The sequence below is a fragment of the Solea solea genome, chromosome 9 (genome assembly GCF_958295425.1).
Source record: "Solea solea chromosome 9, fSolSol10.1, whole genome shotgun sequence".
NCBI lineage: Eukaryota > Metazoa > Chordata > Actinopteri > Pleuronectiformes > Soleidae > Solea > Solea solea.
In genome coordinates this window covers 28,966,617-28,989,818 of record NC_081142.1, presented here as the reverse complement: position 1 = coordinate 28,989,818, position 23,202 = coordinate 28,966,617, and the positions used below count along the sequence as shown (strand labels likewise).

At 40.6% G+C, this 23,202-nt stretch overlaps 1 protein-coding gene across 2 annotated transcripts in view; it reads left to right on the top strand.

Annotated features, from left to right (window-relative positions):
- exoc2 (exocyst complex component 2) overlaps positions 1–23,202 on the top strand; it is a 71,418-nt gene that overhangs the window by 28,954 nt on the left and 19,262 nt on the right. For both annotated transcript variants that reach the window (XM_058637742.1, XM_058637741.1), the window contains exons 6-11: positions 1,904–2,028; positions 5,484–5,564; positions 7,604–7,749; positions 18,379–18,460; positions 18,546–18,652; positions 21,051–21,165. In XM_058637742.1, coding sequence (XP_058493725.1) covers positions 1,904–2,028; positions 5,484–5,564; positions 7,604–7,749; positions 18,379–18,460; positions 18,546–18,652; positions 21,051–21,165 — 656 coding nt within the window. The remainder of the gene's footprint in view (positions 1–1,903; positions 2,029–5,483; positions 5,565–7,603; positions 7,750–18,378; positions 18,461–18,545; positions 18,653–21,050; positions 21,166–23,202) is intronic.

Here is a 23,202-nt window from a genome sequence, read left to right as displayed (position 1 = left end):
TCCTACCTGTCTCCCTGATTACATTAGCTGTAGTTGTCCAGTCATCTGGGAGCTCTCCCTGACCACCCAGATTCTTTCTCAACTCCTCCCTGAAAGCCACAGAACAGTCCTCTCTTTTCAGCTTCCACCACTTTGTCCTTTGTTCTGCCTTTGTCCTCTTCGTCTTCCTTGTCACCAGATTCATCCTACAAACCACCATCCTATACTGACTTGCTACACTCTCACCGTCACTGATCTCCTTCAGATTACATTGTCTATACCAGATGTAGTCTACCTGTGTGCTTCTACCTCCACTCTTATAAGTCACCCTATGCTCATGCCTCTTCTGGAAAAAAGTATTCACTACAGCCATTTCCATCCTTTTTGCAAAGTCTACCACCATCTGTCCATCTGTGTTCCTGTCCTGGATACCAAACCTGCCCATCACTTCTTCATCACCTCTATTTCCTGCACCAACATGTCCATTGAAGTCTGCACCACTTACCACTCTCTCACCTCTGGGGATATTCTGCATCACTTCATCTAACTCACTCCAGAATGTTTCCTTCTCCTCTAATTCACATCCCACCTGTGGGGCATAGCCACTAATAACATTTAACATCAAGCTTCAGACTCATCAGTCTATCTGACACTCTTTTCACTTCCAGGACATTCCTAACAAACTCCTCCTTTAGGATAACCCCTACTCCATTTCTCTTCCTATCAATACCATAGTAGTACAACTTAAAACCTGATGTTCTATCTTAAAGTGTTGCAGGTTTTGGACATAGTGTTTGTTGAACACACTTCTAACTTTCTCCAGGACTCCTGCAATATTTGGAATAACAATGTTTTGCAGTTTTCTTCCTTGTCTGAAGCCACAAGCTTTAAATGCCCCTGTGATTTGGCAGCCCGTGGCCAAGTGGAAAGGGAACTTGACTTGTAACCGGAAGGTCGCTGGTTCAAATCCCCACCTGCTGGTTCAAATCCCCACCCGGCCAAAAAAGGGCTGGGGTACCCCTGAGCAAGGTACCCAACTCCCAATGCTCCCCGGGCGCTACTCAGCTCCTAATTCTAGGATGGGTCAAATGCAGAGAATAATCAGTCACTCTGAGACTGAGAATAATTTCCCTAAGGGGATTAATAAAGTATCTAAAATAAAAAAAAAAAAAAAAAAAAAAAAAGTGATGTGTTCATTCACCTTTCCCTTAAGCCGTCAGTTACTGGTTGGTGGCTTGGCCCATGCTGACATTCCAATGACTAAATTTAAATGAAAATAATTTACGTAAAGCCTTGAGTTGACTTGACATTGTCATTTCTGGGCAGATGAGAGTTATTTTGGTACTTTCCTCTCCCCCCTACTTAGACTTCCACTAACCCGAACTTCAGCATCCATCATCAGGGATCTCTGGACTTCTCAGGGTGGCTTTTAGAGCTGCAACTACAGATTATTTTCATAATGGATTAATCTGTTGATTATTTTCTCGATTAATCGTTTGGTCCATAAAATATCAGAAAACCTTAAAAAATGTTGAACGGTGTTCGTCAAACCTGGAAATGTCTTGTCCTCAAATGTCTTGTTTGTTTTGCTTTTAATGATTTCTTTGTTCTCCAGAGCAAAGAAATGAAGAAAGAATTCACATTTAAGAAGCTTAAACAGTCAGAAATCTTCAAACCCATTATCGATGATCAGAATAGTTGTCGATTAATTTAGTCATCGATTAATAATCGATTAATCAATTAATTGTTTCAGCTCTAGTGGCTTTATCTTCCTGCACAGGAAACCTCATTCAAGACTGACACAAACAACCACACACTCAGCGCAGACAAGACATGGATGCTTAAGTGTACTGTACCCTCGTATTGACAGAAAGCAACCAATTGTAAGTTAGCACTTAATTAGCTGTTATTTCTGTTTTCTTAGTTTTGAACAGTTGAAGGTTGCAGCCAGTAACCTTAAGAAGCAAGCTACTAAGAAGAATGAGGGGAGTCTGGCCTATGTGAAAGGAGGCCTCAGTACGTTCTTTGAGGCCCAGGACGCTCTTGCAGGTAAGACGCACATGAACACATTGTTGTCTCTTGTGGAATAATACCAACTATTGGAGAGTTACTCCACCAACTCCAAGTCATCACTTTTCTTCTGCTCGTAAAAGAATATATAACCACACTGTGGTTATATAGCCCATGTGAAAAACTCACTTGCTGATTGTGCCCCCCATAAAAAGGTTTCACCTTAACTCACCTTAACCTTCCCACCCCTTCACTCACTCGAGCAGACAAGGTTTAAGTTAAATGGGACAAAACAAATTTATTTGAACTCGGCCCAGTAATTAATTCTCCAGACAGTATAGTACTAATAATAATAATGATGGCGTAAATACAAATCAAATCAAATCAAATCAAATCAATAAACCCCAACAGAAGAGCGGCCTTCACCAACCATTTAACAATCCATTGATAGTCCCAAGTATTGACATTAATATGTAAACCTTAACAAATAATGTTGTCAGTATGGCAGTCTGATAGTAGTCACAAACAATGACCTGAGAAAATGCAGCAAAATTAAATGCAGTGTGAAAACAAAGTGAAACACAATTCTAATTCAACCCGCCTGCATGCAAGCTCAACACTTTGATTCCGAGCAGTTCTTCAATCGAACAAAATCAGTTTGGTTTTTGACAGCAACATACAACAAAGTCCACAGCTCAGCCGAGCAGCACCACTAACACCGGTTTGCAGTTCCACGATAGTCCACAATAACCAACACGATTTCTGTTGCAGCTTTACTTTTTGCTTTATGTAACCACATAGACTGTTCACTACACGACCAAGACTTCACCACAGCATTGGGCTCAGTGTGAATTGTCCATCAGTTACTTTTGTCCAGGTGGTTTAACAGGGAGCAAGTAAAGCAGAACATTTACAATCACCCTACAGTTTACATTTCTGGATTAGTACACAGGCAAGAACAAATATAAAAAGGAAAACCAAACACAATCACACTCAGGTCTATATTAGCACATATAGGCTTATCTCTTCACCACCTCTGGGATCCGCACACAATGGAATAGTATGCCATGCAGCGCTTTCAGTCGCTCCCGCTCAGTGACAAGTTTCCGTTGTGGCCAATCCATTGTGCAGACCACCTGTTTTGCACGTCTTTTACACGCTTTCAGAGCAGTCACCACTTAAAGTCAGGGTCCTGCACATGTAATCCGTGCAGCTTGTCCCAGCTGTGCCCGCAGACTTGGCTTTGCACCCTGGACTGAGCTGCTGAATGTGCCACTGACTCTTGGCCTAACTTCCCCAGTGGGCCACAATCAGGCACGCACTTCCTCTTCTTTTATAAACAATAAAAGTATTGTATATATTGTTTATTGTATATTGTTTATTGTATATTGTATATTGTATATATATATATATATTGTATATTGTATATATACAATACATATATATATATATATATATATTGTATATATTGTAAAAGTATTGTATATATGTATATATATATATATACACATACACTGCCTGGCCAAAAAAAAAGTCCCCACCTGGATTTAACTAAACACATAGGTAAGGGGTTGCTGCAGTTGGTCAGGTCTAGGTTCAGCAATATTATGTGCCCAAAGAATGAGGTCAGCTGACTACCTGAATATAATGAATGACCAGATTATTCCATCAATACATTTTTTTCTTCCCTGATGACATGGGCATATTCCAAGATGACAATGCCAGGATTCATCAGGCTCAAATTGTGAAAGAGTGGTTCAGGGAGCATGAGACATCCTTTTCACACATGGATTGGCCACCACAGAGTCCAGACCTTAACCCCATTGAGAATCTCAGTGGCCCGACTCTCCCATCATCAATACAAGATCTTGGTGAAAAATGAATGCAACACTGGACGGAAATAAATCTTGTGACATTACAGTAGCTTATGGAAACAATGCCACAGTGAACAACGATGTGACCCTTTTTTTTAGGTGGCGACTTTTTTTTTGGCCTGGCAGTATATATATATATATATATATGTATATGTATATATATGTTTATGTTTATGTATATATATATATATGTATATTATATATATATTATATAATATACATACATTCATATATATATATATATATAATATATTATATTTGTGCCCCTCCAGTTCACGCTGAGCATCATAAAAGGCTCCAAAAATGACACTAACATGCCCAAAGTGTCGGGGGTTAGGCACGCATCGGCGTCAGGTCTGCCCCTCTCCAGATTTACTCTTCACCACGCGTGAATAGCGATGGTTCCCAACAAACAACAAATCATTTACAACCTGCAAGAAATGTGTTTTATGAGTGTAAAAAAGGAAGCCTGAGGCCCGACTCGCCTTATTTGCATATTTTTTCAGGTGCGACCCAGTCTGACCTGTTGAGAACAACGGGATTCAATTCATCGTTTTGAATTGAAGCGTAAAAAAACACAACATGTTTTTCAGAGGCAGGCAGTAATACTCAGCTCCTCTGAGGAATCTGAAATGATCGTCACATGTAATGTTGCATACAACATTGCACTTTAAACACTTTATTTTTCTTTTTATATGTAATTGTGCTTCAAATAAAGACAAGCATTTCTCTACACCTTATTCTTGTTTAAAAATCATTCACCCCCTCTGCTAATGCACGACAAGGCAGTGGAGAGAGGAAACATTATCATTTGTGTTTCTTCATCCCTGAGATGCCTGTCTATTGTGTATTTGAAAGGATCCACAGCTAATATAAGAAGGTTGCCTCAACCCTCTCCACCACTTTTCCACTTTGTCAATAAACCCACACTGCAGCTGTCAGCACCCAGCTGCCCACTCCTGCACACCATGTATTTATTCAAGAGAAGAGTCATACCACTCTTTCATTGCTTTGTTCGGTGAGTTGATCCAGTACAGTTACCACTGGGATGAGGACAGGTCCTCAGTTGTGTGGGAACAGTCAAAAGGAAAAGGATTTGTGCAGTGGTTACTGTTAAAATAATTGAGCTCTGGAGAAAGGAAATCGGAGTCAGCTCAAAATCCAAACAAGGGTTTAATCTGGTAAGAGGAGCATTCACAAAGCAACACACAGGCCAGTTACAAAGTGAAGACTTCCTGTCTTGGAGGAAACACATGGTATTTATCTGTCTCAATGGGTCTGCTATCACCCTGCCATAAGGTGCAGACCTGCACCTCTGTGGGTCTGCTATCACCCTGCCATAAGGTGCAGACCCCCGCCTCTGTGGGTCTGTTATCACCTTACCCTAAGGCGCAGACCCTTTGTCTCTATTCACAAGTCACATTTACACTTCACGTCAAACAGTTTCATTGTACCTTTCTCTTCACGTAGTCATGAGGTACCTAATTTCCATCACAGTTACAATACCCTATATTTATTTTCCATATGTCTAACCCGCTAATGCTTACATTTACTTTCTCTGTTTTCATTTGAGTGCATTTTGTCTTTTACAATCTGAATAAATTGCAACTTGTTTTGCAGCAATTCACCAGAGACTGGAGTCTGATGGAACAGAGAGAGTTGAAGGATCAATGACCCAACGACTTGAAAACATCCTCAACAGTAAGCATGTCTTTGCATATTTATAATGCTCCCCATATACATGTTGAGCTTTCGGACTTTCCTCTTAAAAATGTCCATCTCACACATAAATCTGTTTGGTGTGTAATTTCACACACTGATGATGGTGCCAATGACATCTGAGGAATGTAGTTGCTGCTTTATTAAACTAGAAGTGTATCTTAAATCCTAATAAAGGATTTCAAACAAGTCACAAAATACATTACTAATGGATACAGTACCATAGAAATAAAGTGGCAAACATATATAACAAATATTATAGACTTAGGAAATCATAGATTTTAATGAGACGCCTGTAAATATTATCAAAATATGTCGTATTGTGATACTTCATTATTTCATTCTTTATTGATCTGCTAAATTTTGTGATGGCGTTGTGTAATATATTTGTCTACAGTTTAAATTATAAGTACATATTGCTTTAGGTATTACAAAATGCTGCAGTTGCACATTTATGATCACAATGTAGAATTGATGTTCTTTATCTGCACCCATTTTTAACAGTTTTGATAAATTAGACTGTTGCTGTATTTTATTACTACTAGGGCTTTTCATTACATAAAAAATAATGCGACAGAAAAAATAATGCATTTAATTGCAATTTATTTTTGCACTCCAAACAGCGTGCAACGTTGCTCGCTGCACGAGTTCCCGACGCGTAATTCTGATGCACAGGACACAACACGAGAGAAATGGAAACCGATGAGAAGTTTGTTGCTGGGTTTGGTTTAAAAAACTACCGAGTGGAAACATGGATAAAAGTACAGTTGCCTACCACCGGAGCACTTCCATCCTCCGCTACCACCTCAATGTCAAACATATTGCAGCTAGCACAGACAACGCTCCTAGTTTGAGCGGCTGTGTCGGCAATCCACACTCGACGAGACGACAGGGTTCAGAGCCGACATGAGTCCATGACTGACAAAACAAACGCGCTGGCAAAGTGGATTACAGTAGACTGTCGACCACGCTCGGTGCTAGAAGATCAGGGACTGTCATTAGTGGAAACAACATATATATATAAATATGTATAAACTATTTTGTTTCCACTTTTATGAATATACTGTACTAAGTGCTGTTTTTATCTTATTTTATTTTAATAAAAACAAATGTGTTTAAGACATAGAAAGTTTACAAACAGTCCTGAAAAAGCTTGAATATAGGTTACTTGAATTGAAGTTTGTGCATTGTGAACAATGCAGTTATATTGCACTTTATTTTGAAGTTAATGTTTTGTTATTTAAGCTCATTTATGTGTCTATTCATCGAATAGAAAAGTCATTTACCAAAATCCATTTAAATTGAAAAATGTTGCTTCTCGTGTCAAATATTGATGTGCGATCAATTGAGATTAATTAATCACAAAGCCTCTAGTTAATTAGATGAATTTTTCTCTTAATTACTACATACAGCACAGAGGCAGCAAACATGCAACTGTCACTAGTTAATTATTAATAGTCATTTTATCACTTGTATAACATCTTTGTAATTAACATTGCTATTCGTGAATCTGAACAGGACATATAGTATGATCTATTATGGATTATTTGACACAGCCATAGACTGCAGGACCGGTCCACGCTAATTTCTAGTTTGGATGAGGTGAGATCTGGTGTGAGGTTTAATCTGAACAAACCCTACATTTAGGAAGTTTGTCAATTATTAAGTTGATTATTAATCATAATCTAAATTAAGGAGACTGAATGATTGACTTGGCCATTTTTCTCTACTTTTGAAAGGTGGCGCCTCAAGGAACTTTAATATTAATTCAAGTTGTTAATTGAATACTAATATTTTCAATATTAGTACTATTAATCTTTGATAGCCAATAATTGATACAAAGCATACACATTGTTATGGTGCCACACTTGATCTAGGGTATCTCAACAAATACAGAGACATCATGTACTCCAGAAACACCAGAGACTGACAATAAGGAAAATATGGAAAATATGACATTAGCGTTTGTTTTTCTCCATATTCTCACTTTCTCTCGCTCGTCGTCTTTGTCTTTCTCATAGGAGCGAGTAATACTGCAGATACTCTTTTCCAGGAGGTCCTGGGCCGGAAGGACAAAGCGGACTCAACACGCAATGCTCTCAATGTACTACAACGCTTCAAGTTTCTCTTCAACTTACCACTCAACATTGAACGCAATATTCAAAAGGTACAATTTACACAAAACCCTATTAGCCACCTGTGTCGATAAATTCACCCCAGCTTGTGTGTGTGTAATGAGATATTAGAGCCATCATCAACAGATTGCTCCAAGTGATGGAGTTATGCAGTGTTTCGATCTGATAATATGTCATTGTGTTTATCTTATATATTAATAGATTTATAGATTGATTTAGCTGTCATGACAGGGCAAGAGAAAAGTGTTTACAGTTCACAAAGTCCTGTGTGAGGTGAGTTTCCCTCACCTCACTTTACTCTCCAGTCATTTTTGCCATGAACTGCAGGAGCAACCATTGACATATGACGGTGACCCTAAAGGTCTGAAGCCACTGTTTGTGATGTACTACTACTGTAAACATAACTGTGGCCTGAGCAAAGGGTATATGAACAAAAAAGAATTAGCCAGTTCTCAACACTGCTGCATATACTACCAAAAGAACTTAAAGGTGAATGTGACATTGCTCTCATAAATAACAAGTAAGTATAATAATTAAATAAAGGTCAATTATATATTGCAGCATGTAGAAAATACAAAAAAAACATTTTCAACTTCACATTCAGTTAGTTGAACAATCCCAGCTTTTACCTTCATTCTATTTAAAGCCACATATCATAATTTGTTTTACTATTTACATTAATTAGTAGGGCTATCCAATAATATCAGCCCAATATTAGCCGATTAATGTAAAATCGGTTCATATCGGTATTGTTTTTTCTGCCAATAATGAAAACCAGATAAAATAATACCTGGGTTTGGTCAAAAATGTGCAATTCAATGCTTGTTATGTATTGTGGCGAGCTTGAGTCGCAGTGAGCAATAATGAGTAGAGGAAAGTGACTTTTATTTTGACACTCACAGCATTAATCACCCAGAGGGAGATTAACTGCATCAACACAAACACAACAGTGTATGCTGATACAACAATGATTACTGCACCATGCCTGCACAACCATAAACACATTTATGCTTAACAAACTCAAGACGTGCATTTTACGCTCTGCCCACCTACCCTCCCAACCATGGGTGTATTATAAGAACTGGATAGAGCACCGCCATTTTGGCTCTGTTCATTCCTATGGAGTTGCTAACCTAGCGCATATGCTGAAAAAGTTTATTTCCGGGTTGTGCAGCCCATAGAGCATGTGCAGTAGTGTTACTCTCATAATGCCTCTGGGCTATGTGAACGAGCCGCCGAGCGTTCTCGAATTGCTCGGCACGTCCATGAACAGTCAAAGGCATGATGGGAGTAACACAGTCACATCTGCTGAGACATGTGTTTACAATGGAATATTTACATTACATTACATTACATGTCATTTAGCAGACGCTTTTATCCAAAGCGACTTACAATAAGTGCATTTAAACATTTGGGTACAAACAAGAGCTAGAAGTAAGTAAGAATTAGAAGTAACTAAGACACCTCTTTGAGGATGGCGCCACAGACGGCTGCCTCTGTGCTTTGCTCCGCAGTATTTTGTTTGTTTTTGTTTATTTGTCGCGTTCTAAGTTGTCCCTCCATCATCCAATACACGCGAGAGGAACTTTTACAGTCTGAACATTCAACTGGTCACACTTTTTCGCCGTTTCCCAGCGATTCTGGTGTATTCACGGAACTTTTAGTTGGAGGATCAGCAGCTCTCTGTAGGATGTTCAGGAGACGCAGACGGGGAAAGCGAGCCATCGCGCTTGTTAAGCTCAGACAGTGGGGTTTTTGGACAGCGCTCCCGACAATACATCTGGCGAATGTCCGCTCCCTGAACAATAAGATAGAGGAACTGCTGCTTCTCAACAGTAGAAACTCGGACCTTCACAGATCTGCCGCCCTGTGTTTTACTGAAACCTGGCTCAGTGAATACATCCCGGACACCGGATTACATCTGCCGGACTTTCAACTTCTCCGTGCGGACCGCGTAACGGACCTCTCAGGGAAGAGGAAGGGAGGTGGAATCTGCTTCTATATTAACGAAGGTTGGTGTACAGATGTCACAGTGTTGAGCAAATCATGCAGCCCCCACTTGGAGTCTTTTTTCATAAACTGCAAGCCGTGTTTACATCCCACCTCAGGCGTGTGTTACTGAGGCTTTACAACACTTGGCTGACAAGATAACGGACATGGAGAGGAAACATCCAGATTGGAACAAGGGCCTTTCTGAATGGAGTTTGCATGTTCTCCCCGTGTGTGCGTGGGTTCTCTCTGGGTTCTCCGGCTTCCTCCCACAGTCCAAAAACATGCAATGTGGGGATAGGTAAATTGGACACTCTGAATTGACCATAGGAGTGAGTGTGAGAGTGAATGGTTGTTTGTCTCCATCTGTGTGTGGCCCTGCGATGGACTGGCGAACTGTCCAGGGTGTACCCCGCCTATCGCCCGATGTAGCTGAGATTGGCACAGCACCCCCCGCGACCCTCTGGCAGAGGATAAAGCGGTAGATGATGACTGACTGATGTTAAGTGTCCCACTAGGGACAAAAACACTCTGGACCATTGCTACACCATTTTAAAGGATGCATATCGCTCTGTCCCCCGTGCAGCCTTGGGGCTCTCTGATCACTGCATGATCCATCTTCTCCCAAACTACAGGCAGAAATTCAAATCTGCTAAGCCTGTAGTGAAGACTGTGAAGAGATGGACCACAGAGTCAAAGTTGCAGTTACAGGCCTGCTTTGACTGCACAGATTGGAGTGTTTTCGTGGCTGCTGCTACAGATCTTGATGAACTCACTGACACTGTGACATGCTACACCAGGTTTTGCGAGGACATGTGTGTGCCGACCAAAACCTTCTGCACATACAACAACAATAAACCTTGGTTCACTGCTAAACTTAGGATGCTTCGTCAGGCCAAGGAGGAGGCCTGCAGAAGTGGCGACAGAGTCCTGTACAATACAACCAGGAACTCACTGACAAAGGAGATCAAAGTGGCAAAGAGGTGTTACACTGAGAAGCTGAAAAACAGTTTCTCAGCTAACAAGCCTGCGTCAGTGTGGAGAGGTCTACAAGAGCTCACCAACTACAGGAGACCATCCCCCCACATAGCAGCGAACCGTGAACTGGCTGACAACCTGAATGTCTTCTACTGCAGGTTTGAGAAGCCAACATTCACACCCATCACCCGATCCAACATCAAACAACCCTCATCTCCCCCTGCACCACCCTCACCCCTCCCTCCTGACCCCCACCATCACTCAGGATCTGTGAAGAAGATGTGTGTCAGCTCTTCAGGAAACAGAAGTCCAGGAAAGCTCCAGGCCCAGACGGCGTGTCACCCTCACCCTCCTGTCTGAAGGTCTGTGCCGACCAGCTGGCCCCCATCTTTACCCAGATCTTCAACAGATCACTGGAGCTGTGTGAAGTCCCCTCCCGCTTCAAACGCTCTACAATAATCCCGGTCCCCAAGAAACCAGCAATCTCAGGTCTAAATGACTACAGGCACGTGGCCCTGACGTCTGTGGTCATGAAGGCCTTTGAGAGACTGGTGTTGTGCCACCTGAAGTACATCACAGGCCCCCTGCTGGACCCCCTGCAGTTTGCATATCGGGAAAACAGGTCAGTGGATGATGCAATCAATATGGGTCTACATTACATCCTGCATCACCTCGACTCCCCAGGGACATATGCTAGGATCCTGTTTGTGGACTTCAGCTCGGCCTTCAACACCATCATCCCGGACATCCTGCACTCCAAACTCACCCAGCTCTCCGTCTCAGCCCCCACCTGTCAGTGGATTACAAACTTCCTCACAGACAGGAGCCAGCAGGTGAGACTGGGGAAAATCACTTCCAGCACCTGGACAATCAGCACTGGTGCCCCCCCCCACTGCTCTTCTCCCTTTACACTAACGACTGCACCTCGAGTGACCCATCTGTCAAAATCCTGAAGTTTGTAGACGACACAACAGTCATAGGCCTCATCCGAGACGGTGACGAGTCTGCATACAGACGGGAGGTGGAACAACTGGTCCTCTGGTGTGGTCAGAACAACCTGGAGCTGAACACGCTCAAAACGACAGTGGAGTGGACTTCAGGAGTAACTCCCCTGCTCTGCCCCCCCTCACCATCCTCAATAACACTGTGTCTGCTGTGGAAACCTTCAGGTTTCTAGGATCCACCATCTCCCATGACCTAAAGTGGGCACCAAACATTGACACCATAGTCAAAAAGGCCCAGCAGAGGCTGTACTTCCTGCGACAGCTCAGGAAGTACAACCCGCCCCAGGAGCTGCTGATCCAGTTCTACACAGCAATAGTCCAGTCTGTTCTCTGCACCTCCATCATCGTTTGGTTTGGATCAGCCACCAAACAGGACAGAAACGGACTGAATCGCACCATCAGGACTGCAGAGAGAATCATTGGTGTTAAACTGCCCACCATCAAGGACTTGAACACATCCAGAGTCAAGAAACGGGCAGGTAGTATCTCTGCAGATCCATCACATCCCGGAAACAACCTGTTTGATCTTCTTCCCTCTGGCAGGCGTTACAGAACACTGTACACCAAAACTGCTAGACACAAGAACAGTTTTTTCCCCCAGGCCGTCACACTAATGAACACTTGACCAGTTTATTTATTCACTATTTTGCACCTTATCTTTTATATACATAAATATATATATATATTATAAAATAGACCGGACCTCTGGACACCTTATTTATTCACTTTTTACTACACTCTTTTTAAATTATTGTTCTTGTTGTCCTTGTTCTTTCAAGTTGAATGTGTGTTAAGTTATGTTGATGTTTACGTTTAATGTACAGCGTGTGCTGGATAAAACCGGAGTCAAATTCCTTGTATGTGTTCACATACTTGGCCAATAAAGCTGATTCTGATTCTGATTCTGAAGTAAGCCAAACTATAAAGTGCTAGTCATAAGTGCGATGTATAAGCAATTTTCTTTTTTTTTTTTTCGTCGTCGTCTTAGTCAAGGTAGAGTCGGAAGAAATAATTTATTTTTAGTCGGCGGCGGAAGATGTGGAGGCTTTCTGCTGTCCGGATGTCGATGGGGAGCTCGTTCCACCATTTGGGAGCTAGGACAGTGAACAGTCTTGAGTTCTGCGAATGCCTCTGCAATCCTCTCAGTGAGGGGGCAGCAAGCCGGTTTGCCGATGCAGAGCGGAGTGGGCGGGCTGGGGTGTAGGTTTTGATCATGTCCTGGATGTAGGCTGGACCGGATCCGTTTGTAGCATGGAATGCAAGCACTAGAGTCTTAAAGCGGATGCGAGCAGCTACAGGAAGCCAGTGAAGGGAGCGGAGGAGCAGTGTAGTGTGGGAGAACTTTGGTAAGTTGAAGACCAGTCGAGCTGCTGCATTCTGGATGAGCTGCAGAGGTTGTATGGCACACGCAGGGAGACCAGCCAGGAGGGAGTTGCAGTAATCCAAGCATGAGATGACAAGAGCCTGAACCAGAACCTGGGCCGCCTTCTGGGTTAGAAGAGGCCGTATCCTTCGGATGTTGTGCAATATGTATCTGCAAGATCGAGCTGTTGCAGCAATGTTGGCAGTGAGGGAGAGATGGTCATCAAGTGTCACACCCAGGTTCCTTGCGGTATGAGAAGGAGTTACCACAGAGTTGTCGAGGGTGATGGTTAGATCTGTGGTGGGAGAAAAAGAAACTCGGTCTTGTCGAGATTGAGCTTCAGGTGATGGTCAGACATCCACTGAGAGATGTCAGTCAGACAAGCGGGGATCCGTACTGCTACATGTGTTTCGGAGCTGGGAAAAGAGAGAATGAGTTGGGTAGTTTAGTATTTAGTATATTTGTAATGCATTTTAAAAATGTTGATCCGCCTCAGCTCGTTATTTCACGGATCCATACGATATGATAATAATCACAGTTTACGGAAAATACACAGTGTGTACATTGTAGCACATTTTTAACTGTATGTTTAGTTCATATAAAGTATATGTAATACCTATATATATGTATATATATATATGCACATATATATTAGGGCTGGGCAATATAACGATATTTTAATTTTTTTATCACTTGAGCCGCAAGTTCACACCTATTTCTCCTCTCCCTGGGTCCCTACACACACACACACACACACACACACACGCACGCACACACACACACACACCGGGGTGTCGCACCCAGTGAGAGGGTTCAACACCCACACTTTTCCTCCCCCTCTCTCCCCCTCCCTCTCCTGTCATTGCCTCAAACATGACAGTGTGACCAGCTGATGGTTGGCTGTTCTGCCTTAAGTCCCGCCTCTCTTGGTGTGTTAGATTTATGGTTCAGCTCGTGCTGAGGAGGCGGGAACTAGCTGGTTCATAGTTCACACACTACAGAGTTTTGACTTATTTTCCATCCACTTTTGGACATATGGAAGCCTGAAGTTGTCAATATTGATCATAAAATATAAGACATTATTAAATTATGTGTTAAATATCTATGTGAAATAATTGAGAACATTGTTCAAACCCAATGAAGCATTCATTTTCACAGATACAATTTTTATTTTATTAGTCATGTTTGTTCCAATTTTATTAAGTCTGTTTTTATTTCTGTTAAAATTGTAACGGTATTGTATTTTTGAATCAATGACTGTATATTATTGTTATGCAGGAAAGAGATTTTTTTTTATTTCAGTGACTTCTGACATTTGGCATGTGGCTTAAACTTATAATGGACTGTTTCTTTATTTTTTAAAGGGTTTGCCTCTGGAAATCATTTGATCTAATATGCTATAATGCTTTGGGAGAAACCCCAATTGCATCACAGAAAAAATATCCAGATATGAATTTTAGTCCATATCACCCAGCCCTAGTATATATGTACATAATAACACATTTTAAATATATCTACAATGTTATTGTCCATAAATGTTGCTTTCACATAATATAAGCTCATAATCATTCTTATTCTTATTCTTATTCTTATTCTTATTCTTATTCTTATTCTTATTCTTATTCTTATTCTTATTATTATTCTTATTATTATTATTATTATTATTATTGTTATTGTTATTACATTAAAAACAGAAAACCTGCAGACTCATGATCATATTATTAGGAACAATAACAATGTGTTAAACGTAATTTTATAACTCCAGATTCTTTCACTCTAATTCATGTGTTCATCACATTTATCAGTAACTTTATGAACAGATAGTGATGATAAGACATCATTGGTGAAGTGTTCACGATGTCAGTATGAATCCACACAGCAGCTCGTTAATACATCGATAATAAGTTTGAAATAAATACTAATGAGAGACAAATAAATAACTAAAACCTGTTTTGTTGTAATATTTTAAAAATGTCAAAGAAAACCCATCATATTCTTCATTTATTCACATTTCTCAAAGTTTCGTGACTCTCAGAGTTTTCATGACCGCGCTTTGCTGTGCTCGTACACAGCTGTGACGTCACTCTGGGAAATAAGATTTTTCTGGGCTTTTTATGGCCTTTAGGAAGGTTTTACAAATGTGAAACTCCATGAAGTAAAAATATAGAATATAAAGATCTATAAAAGGCTTTTATAGATCGTTCTATTGACAATCAAAGTTGGCAATATGTTTTAATTCCACGACAGGAGATAGTGATGTTTTGTGGGAAAAAAGTCTGTATGTATTGGTAGTGGTTGATATCAGAATCGAAACTCAGGTGTTGGACAATATCGACATATCGAATATCGGTTAAAAAGCCAATATCGGGCATCCCTATTACTTAGGGTTCCAGTCCAGGTTTAAGAAAGCCAGGCTCGTGCTATTGTTCAAGTGTAAGAGCAGGTCACACTAAATAGTTGACACTTTAACCTGTATGTTTCATATTAAAAGTGTACATGTTTCCTGTATTTTCTCCATGTGTTTCAAGAAAGTGATTAAGAAATAATTACCAATACTTTTGCACAGTACTCTCTCTCTCTCTCTCTCTCTCTCTATCTATATATATGTATATATAAACATATATACACACGTATATATATATATATATATATATACATATATATGTATATATATACAGTACGTGTGTATATATGTATGTATATATATACATACATATACACATATACATACCAGAGGTTGCGCTAGACTTTTTCATTGTCTGTCATTTTGACTGACAGGGTCATAAAAATCCCGTCATAATCAATTTTTACCGGTCACTTTAAATGATAATAATGACATATTCAATTGCATTGTTCATATTGCAGTGGAATATGAAGAGTTCACCTGTGGCCTAAACGCACAGTCTCACACCTTCCTCCTGGTCCACATGGACTTAAATCCCGTGCCTGCTTGCGCGTAGTTGCGCGTGGTAGGAAATCCCGCAACATGCGCTCCTTCTGCACCAGTGGATCAGCTGCACCGGTCACAGACGCGCTCCAAAGCCTCCTGTCCATAGCTCTTTAACACGCTGTCAGCACTACAAGGATAGCGAGATGCATTGAGTACGGTGTCCAGGTCAGAAATGATGCTCAGATTCTCCGATGGGAATCTTTATTTTGTCGCACAACATTTTTCTATCCGCCCTCCTCAGCCAGGAGAACTCCCGCTCCCACTGAACTCGCCTAACCTCCTTACTGCCGCTGAGGCCAAGGGCTGAGTTTGTCCTTCATCTGCATCTATCCCTCTTTTTTCACCTCTTTTATCAACATAGTTTTTAGGGGTGTGAATTGCAATCTGTCAAAATGACGGATGGCTCTCAGATTTTTCCGTCACCGTTTTAAAAAAACGGTCAATGACGGAAAATATTCGGTTAACGCGACCCCTGATACATACATATGTATGTATATGTGTATATATGTATATATATATATATATATACGTATATATATATACAGTGGGTACGGAAAGTATTCAGACCCCTTTAATTTTTTCACTCTTTGTTTCATTGTAGCCATTTGCTAAAATCAAAAAAGTTCATTTTATTTCTCATTAATAGTTTATTTCAGCACCACATCTTGACAGAAAAAAAACAGAAATGTAGACATTTTTACAAATGTATTAAAAAAGAAAAACTGAAATATCACATGGTCATAAGTATTCAGAGCCTTTGCTGTGACACTCATATTTAACTCACATGCTGTCCATTTCTTCTGATCCTCCTTGAGATGGTTCTGCTCCTTCATTGGAGTCCAGCTGTGTTTAATTAAACTGATTGGACTTGATTAGAAAAGGCACACACCTGTCTATATAAGACCTTACAGCTCACAGTGCAAATAAGAATAATGAGGTCGAAGGAACTGCCCAAGGAGCTCAGAGACAGAATTGTGGCAAGGCACAGATCTGGCCAAGGTTACAAAAGAATTTCTGCAGCACTCAATGTTCCTAAGAGCACAGTGGCCTCCATAATCCTTAAATGGAAGACGTTTGGGATGACCAGAACTCTTCCTAGAACTGGCCGTCCAGCCAAACTGAGCAATCGAGGGAGAAGAGCCTTGGTGAGAGAGGTAAAGAAGAACCCAAAGATCACTGTGGCTGAGCTCCAGAGATGCAGTAGGGAGATAAGAGAAAGTTCCACAAAGTCAACTATCACTGCAGCCCTCCACCAGTCGAGGCTTTATGGCAGAGTGGCCCGACAGAAGCCTCTCCTCAGTGCAAGACATTTGAAAGCCTGCATAGAGTTTGCCAAAAAACACATGAAGGACTCCCAGACTATGAGAAATAAGATTCTCTGGTCTGATGAGACCAAGATTGAACTTTTTGGCGTTAATTCTAAGCGTTATGTGTGGAGAAAACCAAGCACTGCTCATCACCTGCCCAACACAATCCCAACAGTGAAACATGGTGGTGGCAGCAGCATCATGCTATGGGGGTGTTCTTCAGCTGCAGAGACAGGACGACTGGTTACAATTGAAGGAAAGATGAATGCAGCCAAGTACAGAGATATCCTGGAAGAAAACCTCCTCCAGAGTGCTCAGGACCTCAGACTGTGCCGAAGGTTCACCTTCTAACAAGACAATGACCCTGAGCACACAGCTAAAATAACGAAGGAGTGGCTTCGTAAAAACAACTCTGACCATTCTTGACTGGCCCAGCCAAAGCCCTGACCTAAACCCAATTGAGCATCTCTGGAGAGACCTGAAAATGTCTGTCCACCAACGTTCATCATCCAACCTGACAGAACTGGAGAGGATCTGCAAGGAAGAATGGCAGAGGATCCCCAAATCCAGGTGTGAAACGCTTGTTGCTTCATTCCCAAGAAGACTCATGGCAGTACTAGCTGAAAAGGGAGCTTCTACTTAATACTGAGCAAAGGGTCTGAATACTTATGACCATGTGATATTTCAGTTTTTCTTTTTAATAAATTTGCAAACATTTCTACATTTCTGTCAAGACGCGGTGCTGAGTGTACATTAATGAGATATAAAATGAACTTTTTTGATTTTAGCAAATGGCTGCAATGAAACAAAGAGTGAAAAATTTAAAGGGGTCTGAATACTTTCCGTACCCACTGTATATATGTATATATGTATGTATATATACATATATATCTCATAGACCATACAAGATAATGAGACACTGAGCAAAATTCTTTGTTTTGATAGATTTTTACTGTAAAATTTAAGTGTATTTTAATTCCTGTCTCTCTGCCTTTTTCGATATGTAAAGCTTATTTATCTTAAGGATGGCTGAATATAAATTTGTCAACTGAATTGTCCTCTCTTTCCAGGGAGATTATGATGTGGTCATCAATGATTATGAGAAAGCCAAATCTCTGTTTGGTAACACTGAGGTCCCTGTTTTCCAAAAAGGTAAACTATCATCTTTATGAAATGAATGAAATAAAATCAGATATTTGTCATTACATTGGTACTCTTGGTACGCTGTTCTGTGTAGTGTACGTCGAGGTTGAGACGAGGATCGGAGCTCTGAGGAGGCTCTTATTGGAGAAACTGCTGCAGACGCCATCAACATTGCATGACCAGAAGCGATACATCAGGTACCTTCAACTGTTTTGCAGAAATCATATCTCATGTACATATATTAGTTTTTACTTGCATTAGTGAGTTAATTCATCCTACATTTTATAATCTTTTCTCTTTATCTTTTCATGTTACACAATTTACATGATGATGTAACATGTCTGAATATTCAAGTCAAAGTCATGAACTATCTCTTTTACTCCCTTTGGTTCCTCTGTCATCATTTAGCAGGACTTTATCCTCCATCTGTTTTTTTCCTATGCCCTCTAACCCTCTTGGCCTCCTGTTGCCCCACTCTCTTTTTTCTATTTATATTTTCTTGCCCCTTGCCTCTCCCTTCTCGTGCTTCAGCAAAAGCAAAAGCATCAGGTTTACTGATAACATGAACATAATCTTTAATCATTATTATCACTTACATTCATTGGATTTTCATTAAATACTAGAGCTGCACCTAAAGATTATTTTCTATCAGTAAAATTAGCGATTTTTTTTGATTAGTTGATTAATCCAATGATTCATTTATGGATTATTCTAACAATATTTTTTTTTCCACTCTTATATTAATATAGCAATGCATTTACCAAAATAAATGTCAAAAACATGTCTTTAATTATATTAATATTTCAATATTTTATTTAACCATCTTTTCTTACAAATAAGAATGTAACAAGATTAAAACAAGTTTGCAAAGTACAACATAATAAAAAATAATCCTTCCAGTTTCAATAGGGTTCTTGCAACCTTGTAGCTCGAACCCTAATAAAGCAAGAGCTTAACCGTCTTTCCAATGAAAATGATCTCCTGGCTCAGAACTTGAAATAAAACTCTTTTTGTAAAACATATACAGATACAGATAAAAACAGATAAATAAGTCATTTACAATGCAGAGCACTTATAGTGTCCTTCTACAGGGCTTACAAACTACTAAACTGTCTCTGTCTAAAATATCCCACAATTTTACTTCTGCTTGTTCTCCATCCATCCTTTGACCAGGAGTCGGTATCTTACTTCAATATGCACAAGGTGGATGAATTGTCCCAGCCCTATTAAAGAACTGTTGGTAATGTTTTATTTTGTAGGTTTAAATCTTTGCTGATTTAAGTGTAATCTACTTTACTGTTACCTGCTTTGGATTCACTTATTTTATGAGAAAGAAAGAAAGAAAGAAAGATAGATGGATGGATGGATGGATGGATGGATGGATGGATTCTCTGTCCTTTCCTGTAGACAGAGTCCATGTTTGCTGTCCAGTCCAACCTGTCATCCAGCTGCAGCCCCAGATATTTGTATGTCCTGACCACCTCCATATCGACCCCCTCGATGGACACAGGTTGGAGATGTGGTTTCTTCCTTCTGAAATCTACCACCATCTCCTTGGTTTTGGAGATGTTCAGCTGCACCACCTCACAAAGTCTTCAACCAGGCTCGTGTACCCCCCTTCCCGTCCATCCTTGAGCTATCGCAGTGTCATCTGAATATTTCTGCATGTGGCAGAGCCCAGAGTTGGACTGTAAGTCAGATGTGTACAAGGTGAAGAGGATGGGAGAGAGCACGGTCCCCTGTGGTGCTCCGGTGCTGCTGACCACAGTGTCCGACGTGCAGTCCTTCAGTCTGACGTACTGTGGTCTCTCTGTGCCATCTCACCAGGTGTGAGTCCACCCTCATCTCTGTCAGCTGGTCTCTCAGCAGGAGGGGCCGGATGGTGTTGAAGGTGCTGGAAAAATCAAAGAACATGATCCTTACAGCACCGCTCTCCTTGTCCAGATGAGAAAAAGTCCTCATGATGAGACATGAAGTCTTCCAGAGCACGGGGACCCTCCCCAGCTGCAGGCTCAGGTTGAAGACATGCTGAAGCGGCTCCCCCAGCTCAGCAGAACAGGCCTTGAGCATCCTTGGACACACTTTGTCCGGGCCCGCTGCTTTCCTTGGGCACAGCCTCCTCAGCTGTCTGCTCACCTGATCCTTGGTGATGGTGAAGCGGAGGTGAAGGGGAGGTGAATGGAGGGGGGTTGAACTGAGTAATCAGTACACATCATGGCAGGGCTCCAGCTTTAAACTAAAAAGAAAAAAAATCACAGACTGCTCCTTTAATTGCGCAAACTCCTTTAAATGGGGTTGTCTCCAATCAACAATGGCAAATAACGGACCATGTACGGGATATATTGCTCTCCAAATCACAAGTGAACATATGCTGTTAACTGTGAGCATCACAAATAACATGAATGAATGACAAGAAACACCACCATTTACTGTAATTACTTTAAATCATCTGAACACAGAACTTCCATGGGATTCTTTTAACTTTATCAGATTAGTTGTTTGGATTATTCTTCCATCCTGTAATCTATCCCTGCTTGCCAGAACTGTAGTAGAAGTGATTTCAACATTTGCTCCGTGGGTTTTGTGTTTGTGTAGGTACCTGATCGACCTGCACGCTCCAGGTGACCCAGCCTGGCAGTGCATCTATGCACAGCACAAGTGGATCCTGCACCTGATGCAAAACTGCAGAGAAGAGTTCATCTGTGGCCAGAAAGGTGAGTGACGTGGCTCGACCTCAGTGAAGCTGCTCCTCTGATACATCAGCCAGCAAAATAATGTGAATTATAAAGCATCCACTCGGGGAGAACAGCAATTCACCAGCCATGCTTGGGCGTACAGTTACACACACATGCGTGCACTCCTATAGCCAGATCAGTGTGGAACATTAACACGTCTAAAGCTTGGTTTAGCAGCAGAAATGTAATCACTGATGGGCTGCATCTGAGAGCAGTGTTGTTTTAGCTGATACCTGATTGACTTTGTTAAAGGAAACTTATCTGGTCAGTGACAGAGGAAAGTCTTTATTTTCTCATAAGAGCCCAAAACTTTGTTCTGTTGTTTTTTATTTAATATTTATGTTGTTAGATGTTGGAACGTACCATCCTCTGGGCTGTGAAGACAGAAGTGAGTTTACACGGGCTCACCTTGCCACGGCACGGCATGGTTAAGTTGTTTCCACTAGCAAAGTACCTGGTACCAGGTATTATTGGCATTATTTTTAATATTCAAATTATATTACATTTTTAATTTAAAGTTTTAATACGTTTTAATTTAATATGTGGTTGTTATACGTTCTATCCACTGGGTCATGCAGGGACACTGGCGTCCTCGGTGCGTCTCGACGGCGTTAATATAATTATTATAAGCCGTGTTGTCCGTGGTGATGGAGACTCTGACTCACTGACTCAAGTTCAACTCTCCCGAGTTTGTCGCCGATGCCTCTGGCAACGTTTTGTGCTCGTCTGAGCTGTATGTGAAATGTGTGACTGTCACATATGCCTCCATGGCAACGCTGATGGTTAGCGCTGCGTTGTCTCAGCAGCTCCGGGCAAGTGTTCCACATCTTGTCCTGCACCTCGAACCCTGTCCCAACATCGGTGCTAGCAGGACATTGAGTTTTAGTGGTTGTAAATAAGTTTGATAGAGTATCTCAGAAATAAAAGTAAGCAAAAGAGACGCATGTAACAGTGTCCACAGGACACCTGGAGACATGGACACAGGCATGTATAGATCTTTATATTCTGTAGTTTTAGTTCATGGAGTTTCACATGTGTAAAACCTTCCTAAAGGCCATAAAAAGCCCAGAAAAATCTTATTTCCCAGAGTGACGTCACAGCTGTGTACGAGCACAGCAAAGCGCGGTCATGTGACGTCTCAGGAACGGCTACTGTCAGGGAACCGTACGAAACTTTGAGAAATGTAGATAAATGAAGACAATGATTGGTTTTCCTTGACATTTTTAAAATATTACAACAAAACAGGTTTTAGTTATTTATTTGTCGCTCATTAGGATTTATTTCAAACTTATTATCGATGTTTTAACGAGCTGCTGTGTGGATTCATGCTGACATCGTGAACACTTCACCACTGATGTCTTATCATCACTATCTGTTCATAAAGTGACTGATAAATGTGATGAACACATGAATTACACTATCTGTTCATAAAGTTACTGATAAATGTGATGAACACATGAATTACACTATCTGTTCATAAAGTTACTGATAAATGTGATGAACACATGAATTACACTATCTGTTCATAAAGTTACTGATAAATGTGATGAACACATGAATTACACTATCTGTTCATAAAGTTACTGATAAATGTGATGAACACATGAATTACACTATCTGTTCATAATGTTACTGATAAATGTGAACACATGAATTACACTATCTGTTCATAAAGTTACTGATAAATGTGAACACATGAATTACACTATCTGTTCATAAAGTGACTGATAAATGTGATGAACACATGAATTACACTATCTGTTCATAAAGTTACCGATAAATGTGATGAACACATGAATTACACTATCTGTTCATAAAGTTACTGATAAATGTGATGAACACGTGAATTAGAGTGAAAGAATCTGGAGTTATAAAACTACGTCTAACACGTTATTGTTATGAGTCTGCAGGTTTTCTGTTTTTAATATTTTATGATTATTATATTTACTATAAATTGAAGTTAGCTTTATTTGTAAACCACCTACAAAAACAGTTAGAAATGTGAACTTTGAAATT